The sequence below is a fragment of the Anomaloglossus baeobatrachus genome, chromosome 3 (genome assembly GCF_048569485.1).
Source record: "Anomaloglossus baeobatrachus isolate aAnoBae1 chromosome 3, aAnoBae1.hap1, whole genome shotgun sequence".
Classification (NCBI taxonomy): Eukaryota; Metazoa; Chordata; class Amphibia; order Anura; family Aromobatidae; genus Anomaloglossus; species Anomaloglossus baeobatrachus.
This window is the reverse complement of record NC_134355.1, coordinates 12,518,611-12,532,140: the sequence shown is the minus strand read 5'-3', so window position 1 is coordinate 12,532,140 and position 13,530 is coordinate 12,518,611. Positions and strand designations below refer to the sequence as shown.

General features: G+C 51.7%; 1 protein-coding gene across 4 annotated transcripts in view; it reads left to right on the top strand.

Moving 5' to 3' along the window:
• KIF6 (kinesin family member 6) overlaps window positions 1–13,530 on the top strand; it is a 286,491-nt gene that overhangs the window by 123,337 nt on the left and 149,624 nt on the right. For all 4 annotated transcript variants that reach the window (XM_075338997.1, XM_075338993.1, XM_075338994.1 and 1 more), the window contains 5 exons: window positions 675–881; window positions 6,417–6,560; window positions 6,843–6,929; window positions 9,221–9,324; window positions 12,228–12,333. In XM_075338997.1, coding sequence (XP_075195112.1) covers window positions 675–881; window positions 6,417–6,560; window positions 6,843–6,929; window positions 9,221–9,324; window positions 12,228–12,333 — 648 coding nt within the window. The remainder of the gene's footprint in view (window positions 1–674; window positions 882–6,416; window positions 6,561–6,842; window positions 6,930–9,220; window positions 9,325–12,227; window positions 12,334–13,530) is intronic.

Below are 13,530 nucleotides of genomic sequence, written 5' to 3'. Positions count from 1 at the left end.
TTGTCCTCTTCTCTGGGGGGACTCCTTGTCCTCTTCTCTGGGGAGCACCCCTTGCTCTTGTCCTCTTCTCTGGGGGGCTCCTTGTCCTCTTCTCTGGAGGCACTTTGTCCTCTCCGCTGGTCATATGGGTATTTTCTGGTGGTCCTGATTTATAGCGCTTGCGCCATTGTTATTGTATTGCTGGCGGAGTGAACTTCCCGCGGTTTTCCTGCGGCTCGGCCTGGACCGCGTCCTGACGTCCTCTCCCCCCCGGAGTGTAAATGTTTATGATGAAGCCCCTTCTGTCTATAAATATTTACCACGTTCCGCTTTACTGCCGGGAACATTACCCGGCCTCCGGCTATAAATTGCTGCCGTCAGCCTATATGTCCTGCGGATGATCACTTCTGCTCCTGTTTTTTTCACTCTTGAAGATCACTGCTTGCTGTCAGTGAACACTTCTCACGGCTGGGGGTTTGTTGCAATGTATCCACAATCCTCTGTGAGCGACTTTCTCCTCATGTGCTGATAGTTTGTCGTAAAGTATCACCAGAATAAATCGGAGAATTTCAGGCTCAGTAGGTAAATAAAGAGTGGTGCTATTCACTGACAGCTAGCGGAGGTCTTCTCAGAGGTGAGGATATTGGGAAGCTGCAGATGTTTTTTCTCACTGATTTTTCCTTCTTTCTCTCTAGACTCCGATGAACCAGGCGTCCACCCGCTCGCACTGTATCTTCACCATCCACATCTGCAGCAAGGAGCCCGGCTCCGCCACCGTCCGCCGCGCCAAGCTGCACCTCGTGGACCTGGCCGGATCTGAGCGAGTGGCCAAGTCCGGGGTCGGGGGACAGCTGCTGACCGAGGCCAAGTACATCAACCTGTCTCTGCATTACCTGGAGCAGGTGAGCGGGGATACGAGCACAATCCGGGGGGAAGCAATGCCCTGCAGAGAGCACAATCCGGGGGGAAGCAATGCCCTGCAGAGTGCAGAATCCGGGGGGAAGCAATGCCCTGCACAGAGCACAATCCGGGGGGAAGCAATGCCCTGCAGAGAGCACAATCCGGGGGAACCAATGCCCTGCAGAGAGCACAATCCGGGGGGAAGCAATGCCCTGCAGAGAGCACAATCCGGGGGGAAGCAATGCCCTGCAGAGAGCAAAATCCGGGGGGAAGCAATGCCCTGCAGAGAGCACAATCCGGGGGGAAGCAATGCCCTGCAGAGAGCACAATCCGGGGGGCAGCAATGCTCTGCAGAGAGCACAATCCGGGGGGAAGCAATGCTCTGCAGAGAGCACAATCCGGGGGGAAGCAATGCCCTGCAGAGAGCACAATCCGGGGGGAAGCAGTGCCCTGCAGAGAGCACAATCCAGGGGGAAGCAATGCCCTGCAGAGAGCACAATCCGGGGGAAAGCAATGCCCTGCAGAGAGCACAATCCGGGGGGAAGTAATGCCCTGCAGAGCACAATCCGGGGGGAAGCAATGGCCTGCAGAGAGCACAATCCGGGGGGGGAAGCAATGCCCTGCAGAGAGCACAATCCGGGGGGAAGCAATGCCCTGCATAGAGCACAATCCAGGGGGAAGCAATGCCCTGCAGAGAGCACAATCCGGGGGGAAGCAATGCCCTGCAGAGAGCACAATCTGGTGAAAGCAATGCCCTGCAGAGAGCACAATCAGAGGGAAAGCAATGCCCTGCAGAGAGCAGAATCAGAGGGAAAGCAATGCCCTGCAGAGAGCAGAATCCGGGGGAAAGCAATGCCCTGCAGAGAGCACAATCAGGGGGAAAGCAATGGCCTGCAGAGAGCAGAATCCGGGGAAAATAATGCCCTGCAGAGAGCAGAATCCGGGGGAAAGCAATGCACTGCAGAGAGCAGAATCCGGGGGAAAGCAATGCCCTGCAGAGAGCACAATCTGGGGAAAGCAATGCCCTGCAGAGAGCAGAATCCGGGGGGAAGCAATGCCCTGCAGAGAGCAGAATCCGGGGGGAAGCAATGCCCTGCAGAGAGCACAATCCGGGGGAAGCAATGCCCTGCAGAGAGCACAATCCGGGGGGAAGCAATGCCCTGCAGAGAGCACAATCTGGGGGGTAGCAATGCCCTGCAGAGAGCACAATCCGGGGGAAGCAATGCCCTGCAGAGAGCACAATCCGGGGGGTAGCAATGCCCTGCAGAGAGCACAATCCGGGGGAAGCAATGCCCTGCAGAGAGCTGTGCAGATACAGCCAGGGGCAGAGAGCACAATCCGGGGGAAAGCAATGCCCTGCAGAGAGCACAATCCGAGGGGAAGCAATGCCCTGCAGAGAGCACAATCCGGGGGGAAGCAAAGCCCTGCAGAGAGCACAATCCGGGGGGAAGCAAAGCCCTGCAGAGAGCACAATCCGGGGAAAGCAATGCTCTGCAGAGAGCACGATCCGGGGGGAAGCAATGCCCTGCAGAGAGCACAATCCGGGGGGAAGCAATGCCCTGCAGAGAGCACAATCCGGGGGGAAGCAATGCTCTGCAGAGAGCACAATCCGGGGGGAAGCAATGCCCTGCAGAGAGCACAATCCGGGGGAAGCAATGCCCTGCAGAGAGCACAATCCGGGGAAAGCAATGCTCTGCAGAGAGCACAATCCGGGGGGAAGCAATGCCCTGCAGAGAGCACAATCCGGGGGGAAGCAATGCTCTGCAGAGAGCACAATCCGGGGGGAAGCAATGCCCTGCAGAGAGCACAATCCGGGGGAAGCAATGCCCTGCAGAGAGCACAATCCGGGGGGAAGCAATGCCCTGCAGAGAGCACAATCCGGGGGAAGCAATGCCCTGCAGAGAGCACAATCCGGGGGAAGCAATGCCCTGCAGAGAGCACAATCCGGGGGAAGCAATGCCCTGCAGAGAGCACAATCCGGGGGAAGCAATGCCCTGCAGAGAGCACAATCTGGGGGAAGCAATGCCCTGCAGAGAGCACAATCCGGGGGAAAGCAATGCCCTGCAGAGAGCAGAATCCGGGGGAAGCAATGCTCTGCAGAGAGCACAATCCGGGGGGAAGCAATGCCCTGCAGAGAGCACAATCCGGGGGAAAGCAATGCCCTGCAGAGAGCACAATCCGGGGGAAAGCAATGCTCTGCAGAGAGCACAATCCGGGGGAAAGCAATGCTCTGCAGAGAGCACAATCCGGGGGAAGCAATGCCCTGCAGAGAGCACAATCCGGGGGGAAGCAATGCCCTGCAGAGAGCACAATCCGGGGGGAAGCAATGCTCTGCAGAGAGCACAATCCGGGGGGAAGCAATGGCCTGCAGAGAGCACAATCCGGGGGGAAGCAATGCCCTGCAGAGAGCAAAATCCGGGGGAAGCAATGCCCTGCAGAGAGCACAATCCGGGGGGAAGCAATGCTCTGCAGAGAGCACAATCCGGTGGGAAGCAATGCTCTGCAGAGAGCACAATCCGGGGGGAAGCAATGCCCTGCAGAGAGCACAATCCGGGGGGAAGCAATGCCCTGCAGAGAGCACAATCCGGGGGGAAGCAATGCTCTGCAGAGAGCACAATCCGGGGGGAAGCAATGGCCTGCAGAGAGCACAATCCGGGGGGAAGCAATGCCCTGCAGAGAGCACAATCCGGGGGGAAGCAATGCCCTGCAGAGAGCACAATCCGGGGGGAAGCAATGCTCTGCAGAGAGCACAATCCGGGGGGAAGCAATGCTCTGCAGAGAGCACAATCCGGGGGGAAGCAATGCCCTGCAGAGAGCAGAATCCGGGGGGAAGCAATGTCCTGCAGAGAGCACAATCCGGGGGGAAGCAATGCTCTGCAGAGAGCACAATCCGGGGGGAAGCAATGCCCTGCAGAGAGCACCATCCGGGGGGAAGCAATGCCCTGCAGAGAGCACAATCCGGGGGGAAGCAATGCCCTGCAGAGAGCACAATCCGGGGGGAAGCAATGCCCTGCAGAGAGGACAATCCGGGGGGAAGCAATGCCCTGCAGAGAGCACAATCCGGGGGGAAGCAATGCCCTACAGAGAGCACAATCCGGGGGGAAGCAATGCCCTGCAGAGAGCACAATCCGGGGGGAAGCAATGCCCTGCAGAGAGCACAATCCGGGGGGAAGCAATGCCCTGCAGAGAGGACAATCCGGGGGGAAGCAATGCCCTGCAGAGAGCACAATCCGGGGGGAAGCAATGCCCTGCAGAGAGGACAATCCGGGGGGAAGCAATGCCCTGCAGAGAGGACAATCCGGGGGGAAGCAATGCCCTGCAGAGAGGACAATCCGGGGGGAAGCAATGCCCTGCAGAGAGGACAATCCGGGGGGAAGCAATGCCCTGCAGAGAGCACAATCCGGGGGGAAGCAATGCCCTGCAGAGAGGACAATCCGGGGGGAAGCAATGCTCTGCAGAGAGCACAATCCGGGGGGAAGCAATGGCCTGCAGAGAGCACAATCCGGGGGGAAGCAATGCCCTGCAGAGAGCACAATCCGGGGGGAAGCAATGCTCTGCAGAGAGCACAATCCGGGGGGAAGCAATGCTCTGCAGAGAGCACAATCCGGGGGGAAGCAATGCCCTGCAGAGAGCACAATCCGGGGGGAAGCAATGCCCTGCAGAGAGCACAATCCGGGGGGAAGCAATGCCCTGCAGAGAGCACAATCCGGGGGGAAGCAATGCTCTGCAGAGAGCACAATCCGGGGGGAAGCAATGGCCTGCAGAGAGCACAATCCGGGGGGAAGCAATGCCCTGCAGAGAGCACAATCCGGGGGAAGCAATGCCCTGCAGAGAGCACAATCCGGGGGGAAGCAATGCTCTGCAGAGAGCACAATCCGGGGGAAAGCAATACCCTGCAGAGAGGACAATCCGGGGGGAAGCAATGCCCTGCAGAGAGCACAATCCGGGGGAAGCAATGCTCTGCAGAGAGCACAATCCGGGGGAAGCAATGCCCTGCAGAGAGCACAATCCGGGGGAAGCAATGCTCTGCAGAGAGCACAATCCGGGGGAAGCAATGCTCTGCAGAGAGCACAATCCGGGGGGAAGCAATGCTCTGCAGAGAGCTGTGCAGAAGCCGCCAGGGGCAGGGAGCAGCACCGCTCCGTCCCTGCTGTTATAGACATGGCGCCCGTCCTCGCTTGCGGTCAGGGCCTTCCTTGTGGTCACACGTGCAGTTTTTGCTGCTGTTTTTCTGCACAGAATCCGCACGTTTGTTCATGTTTTTTATGCATTTTTAGTAGCGTTGTTTAGTTTTTAATACTGGAAAAAAACATTACAGCGATTGGCTCCAAATACGGGAAAATCCGCCTCGTGTGCGCCAGATTTCAGGAATCCGGATGATTTTACTGGTGCTGAAAACTGTGCAATGTACGCACCAAATATGCACAAAGCGTGCAGAACCGCGGCCCCGTGTGCGCAGGAGGCGGCGCTGCTGCAGAGGAGAAGCCGGAATGTCTGGAAGTGCGCAACTCCCAGATATCCGGGGAACAGCGGCGGATCCAGAGGTGGGATACAGCGTGCAAAGAGCAGGAGACGGCGCCCGGGGGAGGCCGGACACTGTACTTGGGGCCTTTTATGTAGCATCAAATTGTGGGGTCACCGTGCACCCAGGACCCCGCTCTGCATAATCTGCCCTCCTCTACACAGCACCGAATATAGGACACCGTCACACGGGTGCAACAAAGAAACCATCACCAGAAACTGCCGAACACGTCACACCTCCCCACACCCCACTGTACAGCCACACACAAGGTGGTGCTACCATACTGAGTGCAGCTCCGGAGAATAATACAGGAGGAACTCAGGATCTGTACAGGATCAGTAATGTAATGTATGTACACAGTGACTGCACCAGCAGAATAGTGAGTGCAGCTCTGGAGTATAATACAGGAGGTAACTCAGGATCAGTAATGTAATGTATATACACAGTGACTGCACCAGCAGAATATTGAGTGCAGCTCTGGAGTATAATACAGGGGGTAACTCCGGATCAGTAATGTAATGTATGTACACAGTGACTGCACCAGCAGAATAGTGAGTGCAGCTCTGGAGTATAATACAGGAGGTAACTCAGGATCAGTAATGTAATGTATATACACAGTGACTGCACCAGCAGAATAGTGAGTGCAGCTCTGGAGTATAATACAGGAGATAACTCAGGATCAGTAATGTATGTACACAGTGACTGCACCAGCAGAATAGTGAGTGCAGCTCTGGAGTATAATACAGGAGGTAACTCAGGAGCAGTAATGTAATGTATGTACACAGTGACTGCACCAGCAGAACAGTGAGTGCAGCTCTGGAGTATAATACAGGAGATAACTCAGGATCAGTAATGTAATGTATGTACACAGTGACTGCACCAGCAGAATAGTGAGTGCAGCTCTGGAGTATAATATAGGAGGTAACTCAGGATCAGTAATGTATGTACACAGTGACTGGCGCTGTACATTATGTATGGCGGTATGATCCGTATATAACTGCTGTCACTTTTGCAGGTCATTATTGCGCTGGCTGAGAAGAATCGCTCCCACATACCGTACAGAAACTCCATGATGACGTCTGTGCTGCGGGACAGCCTCGGGGGGAACTGTATGACGACTATGATCGCCACCCTGTCCTTAGACAAGAGGAACATTGATGTAGGTGTATGAGCGGTGTATGTGAGCGGTGCTTGTGCAGTGCGGTGCCTGAGCGGTGTGTAGCTCGGCGTTCGCGCCCAGACGCCATTGTTGCTGTATTTCGGTATTATTCTGTGTATGGTTGTGCAGGCCGCCTGTGACTCTTGGTGGCTGATCTGCGGGCGGCTCTTGGCCACATAGTATTAGTGTGATGTAGCAGAGCTGGATGTGCGGATGAGCAGACTCCCGGAGTGGAATGAGTGATCCTGTAACGTCTCCTCCATTGCTGTATCTGCCGCACAGGAATCCATCTCTACTTGTCGTTTTGCACAAAGAGTCGCCCTTATCAAGAATGAAGCCGTCCTCAACGAGGAGATCGACCCTCAGCTGGTAAGAAAATATTGCAAAGCTGCGTGCTGCTCCGCTGAAATCCTCTGTGCTGCTGTGATCATTCACCTGGTGCCAGTACAAGGCTTTCCACACTCGCGCACCCACAAATTGTTTCCTCTTGATTACTTATGGGCACACTCACAGATATTTGGGATTTGCGTGTCCATCCCGGATTTAAAAAAAAAACAAAAAAACCCCGGACACCAATCCCATATAAGTTTATGGTGACCCGAATATTGCGCTTTACAATGGTGGTAGAAAGGACTAGGGGGATTAGAACAGGAGCGTTATACTTACCGAGTTTCCCGCGCTGCTGTGTTGCTACTTCCGGGTCCGCTCATTAACTGCTCATTAACATATTCACTGCTTCCACTGCCCACCGGCAGTCCACGTGTCTCTGAGGTTGGAGCTAGACCGCGCCCCCAGCCCGTGTGACAGCGTCTCTTGATTGGTTGGAATCACAGACGCTGTCTGCGTATCTATAGTGTAAAATCAAGTAACTAAAATAATTGGTGTAGGGTCCCCGCATATTAGGATACCCAGCTCAGATAAAGCATATGGCTACAGGCTGCAGCCCCCAGCCGTGCGCTTATCTTGGCTGTATATAAACATAAGAGGAACAGCATGCAGCTTTCTAAAAAAATTATTTAAATAAGAAAAGGAAAAACCAGTGTGCAGTTCCACCTCAATTTTGATACCCAGCCATGATAAAGCCGACAGCTGGGGGCTGGTATTCTCAGGCTGGGGAGACCCATGCTTATTGGCGTCCCCCCGGCCTAAAAATAGCAGCATGCAGCCACCAAGAATTGTCGAATCCATTAGATGTGACAATCCCGGCACTTTACTCAGCTCATCCTGATTGCACTGCTCGGATGGTAATCGGGGTAATATAAGGGGTTAATGCCAGCTTACGGCTGCTACCAAGCCCTAGATTAGTAATGGCAGGCATCTATGAGACACCCCCATTACTAATCTGTAAATGAAAAGAAATAAATACAAACAGCAAAAAACTCCTTTATTTGAAATAAAATAAAAAAAAGCTATCCTCTTTCTCCAGTTTATTAACCCCAAAGCATGCAGGTCCAACGTAATCTACACGAGGTCCCACGATGATTCCATCTCTGTTACGGTCTGCAGTCGCAGCGTGCGGGCACAAAACATGGCCGCCCGCTGCAGGCAGAGAATGAGTTAGCCACAGCTGTGAGCGGTAACATCACTGAGTTTTTGTGCAGTCACAGCTGGAGGTTCCCACGGTACCTATCCTGTTACTACAGGTAAACTCACCTTAGGTGACTTCCTTGAACTCAGTGACCCCACCTCAGGTGAACTGCGCTCAATGAGACATGCATCTCCTGGCAGAAAAACGCGGGTTTTTTTTGCCAAAGATGCAGATTTTGTGATGAAATTTATACACCATTTTCCTGCACCAAATCTGCATCACCTGGCAAAAAACGCAATTTAGGGCTTAGTGGCTGCTGTGAGCTTTCACTTTCCCTTTATATTACCCTGATTCAGGGCATTCGGGATGAGTTGGGTAAAGTGCAGGGACTGTCGCATCTAATGGATGCAACAATTCTGGGCGGCTGTAAGCTGCTATTTTTAGGCTGGAGGCGGGCCCAATAACCATAGGTCTCCCCAGCTTGAGAATACCAGCTCCCAGCTGTTGGGCTTTATCTTGGCTAGGTATCCAATTGGGGGGACCACACGCTGTTTGTTTTGTTTTTTTTTAAATATTTATTTAAATAATTAAAAGGATAAAGCCAAATTGGGTTCCTCCTATTTTGATACACAAACAAGATAAGCACAGGGCTGGGGTCTGCAGCCTGTAGCCGTATGTTTTATCTGTCCTGGGTATCACAATATATGGGGACCCTACACTAATTTATTTATAGATTTTGGGTTTTTTTTTACACCACTATAGACACGTAGACTCCATGTGTGATGCCAAGCAGTCAGGCACGCTGTCACACAGGATGGGGGCGCAGGCTAACTGCAACCAATCAGATGCCGGGACTGCCGGTGGGCGGGGAAAGTAGTGAATATGTATGAGGGTTAATGAGCGGCCCTGGAGGTAGTGTGACAGCCGCTTTGGAGGCTTGGTAAGTATAACATGCCGGCTTTATTCCCTAATTTCTTTCTTTTTCCTTTTAATTATCCTGATTGCTGAATCCGTTACACGGAGCTCCCTGATAACTCTGTGCCCGGGGTCGGTGCATGGATGCTAGGTGTCTGGCTCGGATCCTGAATTTTACAGTCCGGGGTCGCCCATCACTATTCTTGATATTTCTCAGATGATCGTGCGTCTAAAGAAGCAGATTCAAGCTCTGAAAGATGAGATCGCCCTGATCACCGGAGAGCAGAGGACGGCGGAGCTGACCCCAGACGAGCTGCAGAGGTACCGAACCACGGAGTCCTCTCCTGTGTGATACTGCCTGCTGAGCCGTGTATCTAATCCTCTCCTGTGTGATACTGCCTGCTGAGCCGTGTATCTAATCCTATCCTGTGTAATAGTGTCCGCTGAGCTGCATATCTAATCCTATCCTGTGATACTGTGCTGAGCAGTGTATCTAATCCTCTCCTGTGTGATACTGTCTGCAGAGCTGTGTATCTAATCCTCTCCTGTGTGATACTGTCTGCTGAGCTGTGTATCTAATCCTCTCCTGTGTGATACTGTCTGCTGAGCTGTGTATCTAATCCTCTCCTGTGTGATACTGTCTGCAGAGCCATGCATCTAATCCTCTCCTGTGTGATACCCCCTGCTGAGCCGTGTATCTAATCCAATCCTGTGTAATAGTGTCCGCTGAGCTGTGTATCTAATCCTATCCTGTGTGATACTGTCTGCTGAGCCGTGTATCTAATCCTCTCCTGTGTGATACTGTCTGCTGAGTCGTGTATCTAATCCAATCCTGTGTAATAGTGTCCGCTGAGCTGTGTATCTAATCCTATCCTGTGTGATACTGTCTGCTGAGCCGTGTATCTAATCCTCTCCTGTGTGATACTGTCTGCTGAGTCGTGTATCTAATCCTATCCTGTGTGATACGGTCTGCTGAGCTGTGTATCTACTCCTCTCCTGTGTGATACTGCCTGCTGAGGCGTGTATCTAATCCAATCCTGTGTAATAGTGTCCGCTGAGCTGTGTATCTAATCCTATCCTGTGTGATACTGTCTGCTGAGCTGTGTATCTAATCCTATCCTGTGTGATACTGTCTGCTGAGCTGTGTATCTACTCCTCTCCTGTGTGATACTGCCTGCTGAGGCGTGTATCTAATCCAATCCTGTGTAATAGTGTCCGCTGAGCTGTGTATCTAATCCTATCCTGTGTGATACTGTCTGCTGAGCTGTGTATCTAATCCTCCCCTGTGTGATAGTCTGCTGAGCAGTGTATCTAATCCTATCCTGTTTCATACTGTCTGCTGAACTGTGTATCTAATCCTCTCCTGTGTGATACTGTCTGCTGAGCTGTGTATCTAATCCTCTCCTGTGTGATACTTTCTGCTGAGCTGTGTATCTAATCCTCCCCTGTGTGATACTGTCTGCTGAGCAGTGTATCTAATCCTATCCTGTTTGATACTGTCTGCTGAGCTGTGTATCTAATCCTCTCCTGTGTGATACTGTCTGCTGAGCTGTGTATCTAATCCTCTCCTGTGTGATACTGTCTGCTGAGCTGTGTATCTAATCCTCTCCTGTGTGATACTGTCTGCTGAGCTGTGTATCTAATCCTGTCCTATGTGATACTGTCTGCTGAGCTGTGTATCTAATCCTATCCTGTGTGATACTGTCTGCTGAGCCGTGTATCTAATCCTCTCTTGTGTGTTACTGTCTGCTGAGCCGTGTATCTAATCCTCTCTTGTGTGATACTGTCTGCTGAGCCGTGTTTCTAATCCTCTCCTGTGTGATACTGTCTGCTGAGCCGTGTATCTAATCCTCTCCTGTGTGATACTGTCTGCTTAGCTGTGTATCTAATCCTCTCCTGTGTGATACTGTCTGCTGGGCAGTGTATGTAATCCTATTCTGTGTGATACTGTCTGCTGAGCTGTGTATCTAATCCTCTCCTGTGTGATACGGTCTGCTGAGCTGTGTATCTAATCCTCTCCTGTGTGATACGGTCTGCTGAGCTGTGTATCTAATCCTTTCCTGTGTGATACTGTCTGCTGAGCTGTGTATCTAATCCTATTATATGATACTGCCTGCTGAGCCGGGTAGCTAATCCTATCCTGTGTGATACTGTCTGCTCAGCCATGTATCTAATCCTATTCTATGTGATACTGTCTGCTGAGCCATGTATCTAATCCTATTCTGTGTGATACTGTCTGCTGAGCCGTGTATCTAATCCTATGCTGTGTGATACTGTCTGCTGAGCCGTGTATCTAATCCTGTCCTGGGTGATGCTGTCTGCTGAGCAGTGTATCTAATCCTCTCCTGTGTGATACTGTCTGCAGAGCTGTGTATCTAATCCTCTCCTGTGTGATACGGTCTGCTGAGCCGTGTATCTAATCCTTTCCTGTGTGATATTGTCTGCTGAGTCGTGTATCTAAGCCTATTATGTGATACTGTCTGCTGAGCTGTGTATCTAATCCAATTATATGATACTGCCTGCTGAGCCGTGTAGCTAATCCTATCCTGTGTGATACTGTCTGCTCAACCATGTATCTAATCCTATTCTGTGTGATACTGTCTGCTGAGCTGTGTATCTAATCCTATTCTGTGTGATACGGTCTGCTGAGCTGTGTATCTAATCATATCCTGTGTGATACTGTCTGCTGAGCCGTGTATCTAATCCTCTCTTGTGTGATACTGTCTGCTGAGCAGTGTATCTAATCCTCTCCTGTGTGATACTGTCTGCTGAGCCGTGTATCTAATCCTCTCCTGTGTGATACTGTCTGCTGAGCCGTGTATCTAATCCTCTCCTGTGTGATACTGTCTGCTGAGCCGTGTATCTAATCCTGTCCTGGGTGATGCTGTCTGCTGAGCAGTGTATCTAATCCTCTCCTGTGTGATACTGTCTGCTGAGCTGTGTATCTAATCCTCTCTTGTGTGATACTGTCTGCTGAGCTATGTATCTAATCCTATTATATGATACTGTCTGCTGAGCCGTGTATCTAATCCTGTCCTGGGTGATGCTCTCTGCTGAGCTGTGTATCTAATCCTATCATGTGTGATGCTGTCTGCTGAGCTGTGTATCTAATCCTATCATGTGTGATACTGTCTGCTGAGCTGTGTATCTAATCCTATCATGTGTGATGCTGTCTGCTGAGCTGTGTATCTAATCCTATCCTATGTGATAATGTTTCCTTCCAGGCTGGAGGAGCAGCTGCACATGTTCCTGGATGATGCGGACCCTGACAGCCGGCTGGACGTGGGGGCCGACATGCGGAGGATCCACTACAGCTTTGCTTTCTTTAAGGTGACGCGGTGCTGCTCGGTGCAGGGTGAAGCGTAATGTTTCCGAAAAAATATTATCAGATTTCTTTTTGTTCAATCGTCAGAAAGTCTCTGTAAATGGCGGTTGCAAATCCTGACAGTGGTCTAAGTGCGCAGTGAATAGCATATTGTACGGCTCCTCCCTGTACAATGAGGAAAATCTGTTCCATCGAATATATGATAAAAATATTATCACTGGGGGTCTGACAGCTGGGACCCCCCAGATTACCAGACTGCAGGTCACATAGTCCCCTCCACGAAAGGAGCGGTACTGAGCATGTGCGAGCACTGCCACATTCTCTGGCTATAGGAGAGGTGGCTGCTCACAGCACTGCCATTCTGGGGTCTGGAGGGGTCTCAGCAGCCGGACCCCCAGCGATCATACGTAGTATACAGTGCCTACAAGTAGTATTCACCCCCTGCAGATTTAGCAGGTTTACACATTCGGAATAACTTGGCATTGTGACATTTGCACTGTAGATCAGCCTGGAAGTGTGAAATGCAGCAAAAAAGAATATTTCTTTTTTTTTTATTTTTTTTTAAATTGTGAAAAGTTTATTCAGAGGGTCATTTATTATTCAACCCCTCAAACCACCAGAATTCTGTTTGGTTCCCCTAAAGTATTAAGAAGTATTTCAGGCACAAAGAACAATGATCTTCACATGTTTGGATTAATTATCTCTTTCTTTGTCGCTCCTTATTGGGAGACCCAGACAATTGGGTGTATAGCTATGCGTCCGGAGGCCACACAAAGTATTACACTAAAAGGGTAAAGCCCCTCCCCTTCAGCCTATACACCCCCCGTGCTGCCACGGGCTCATCAGTTTTTATGCTTTGTGCGAAGGAGGTCAGACATGCACGCATAGCTCCACAGCTTAGTCAGCAGCAGCTGCTGACTATGTCGGATGGAAGAAAAGAGGGCCCATAACAGGGCCCCCAGCATGCTCCCTTCTCACCCCACTCTTGTCGGCGGTGTTGTTAAGGTTGAGGTATCCATTGCGGGTACGGAGGCTGGAGCCCACATGCTGCTTTCCTTCCCCATCCCTCAATTAGGGCTCTGGGTGAAGTGGGATCCTTTCGGTCTCCAGGCACAGGAGACCGTGCTCCATCCACAGCTCCTGAGGACCATGCTGGATAGGAGCCGAGTATCGTTCAGGGACATAGCCCTGCTACTTTGAGG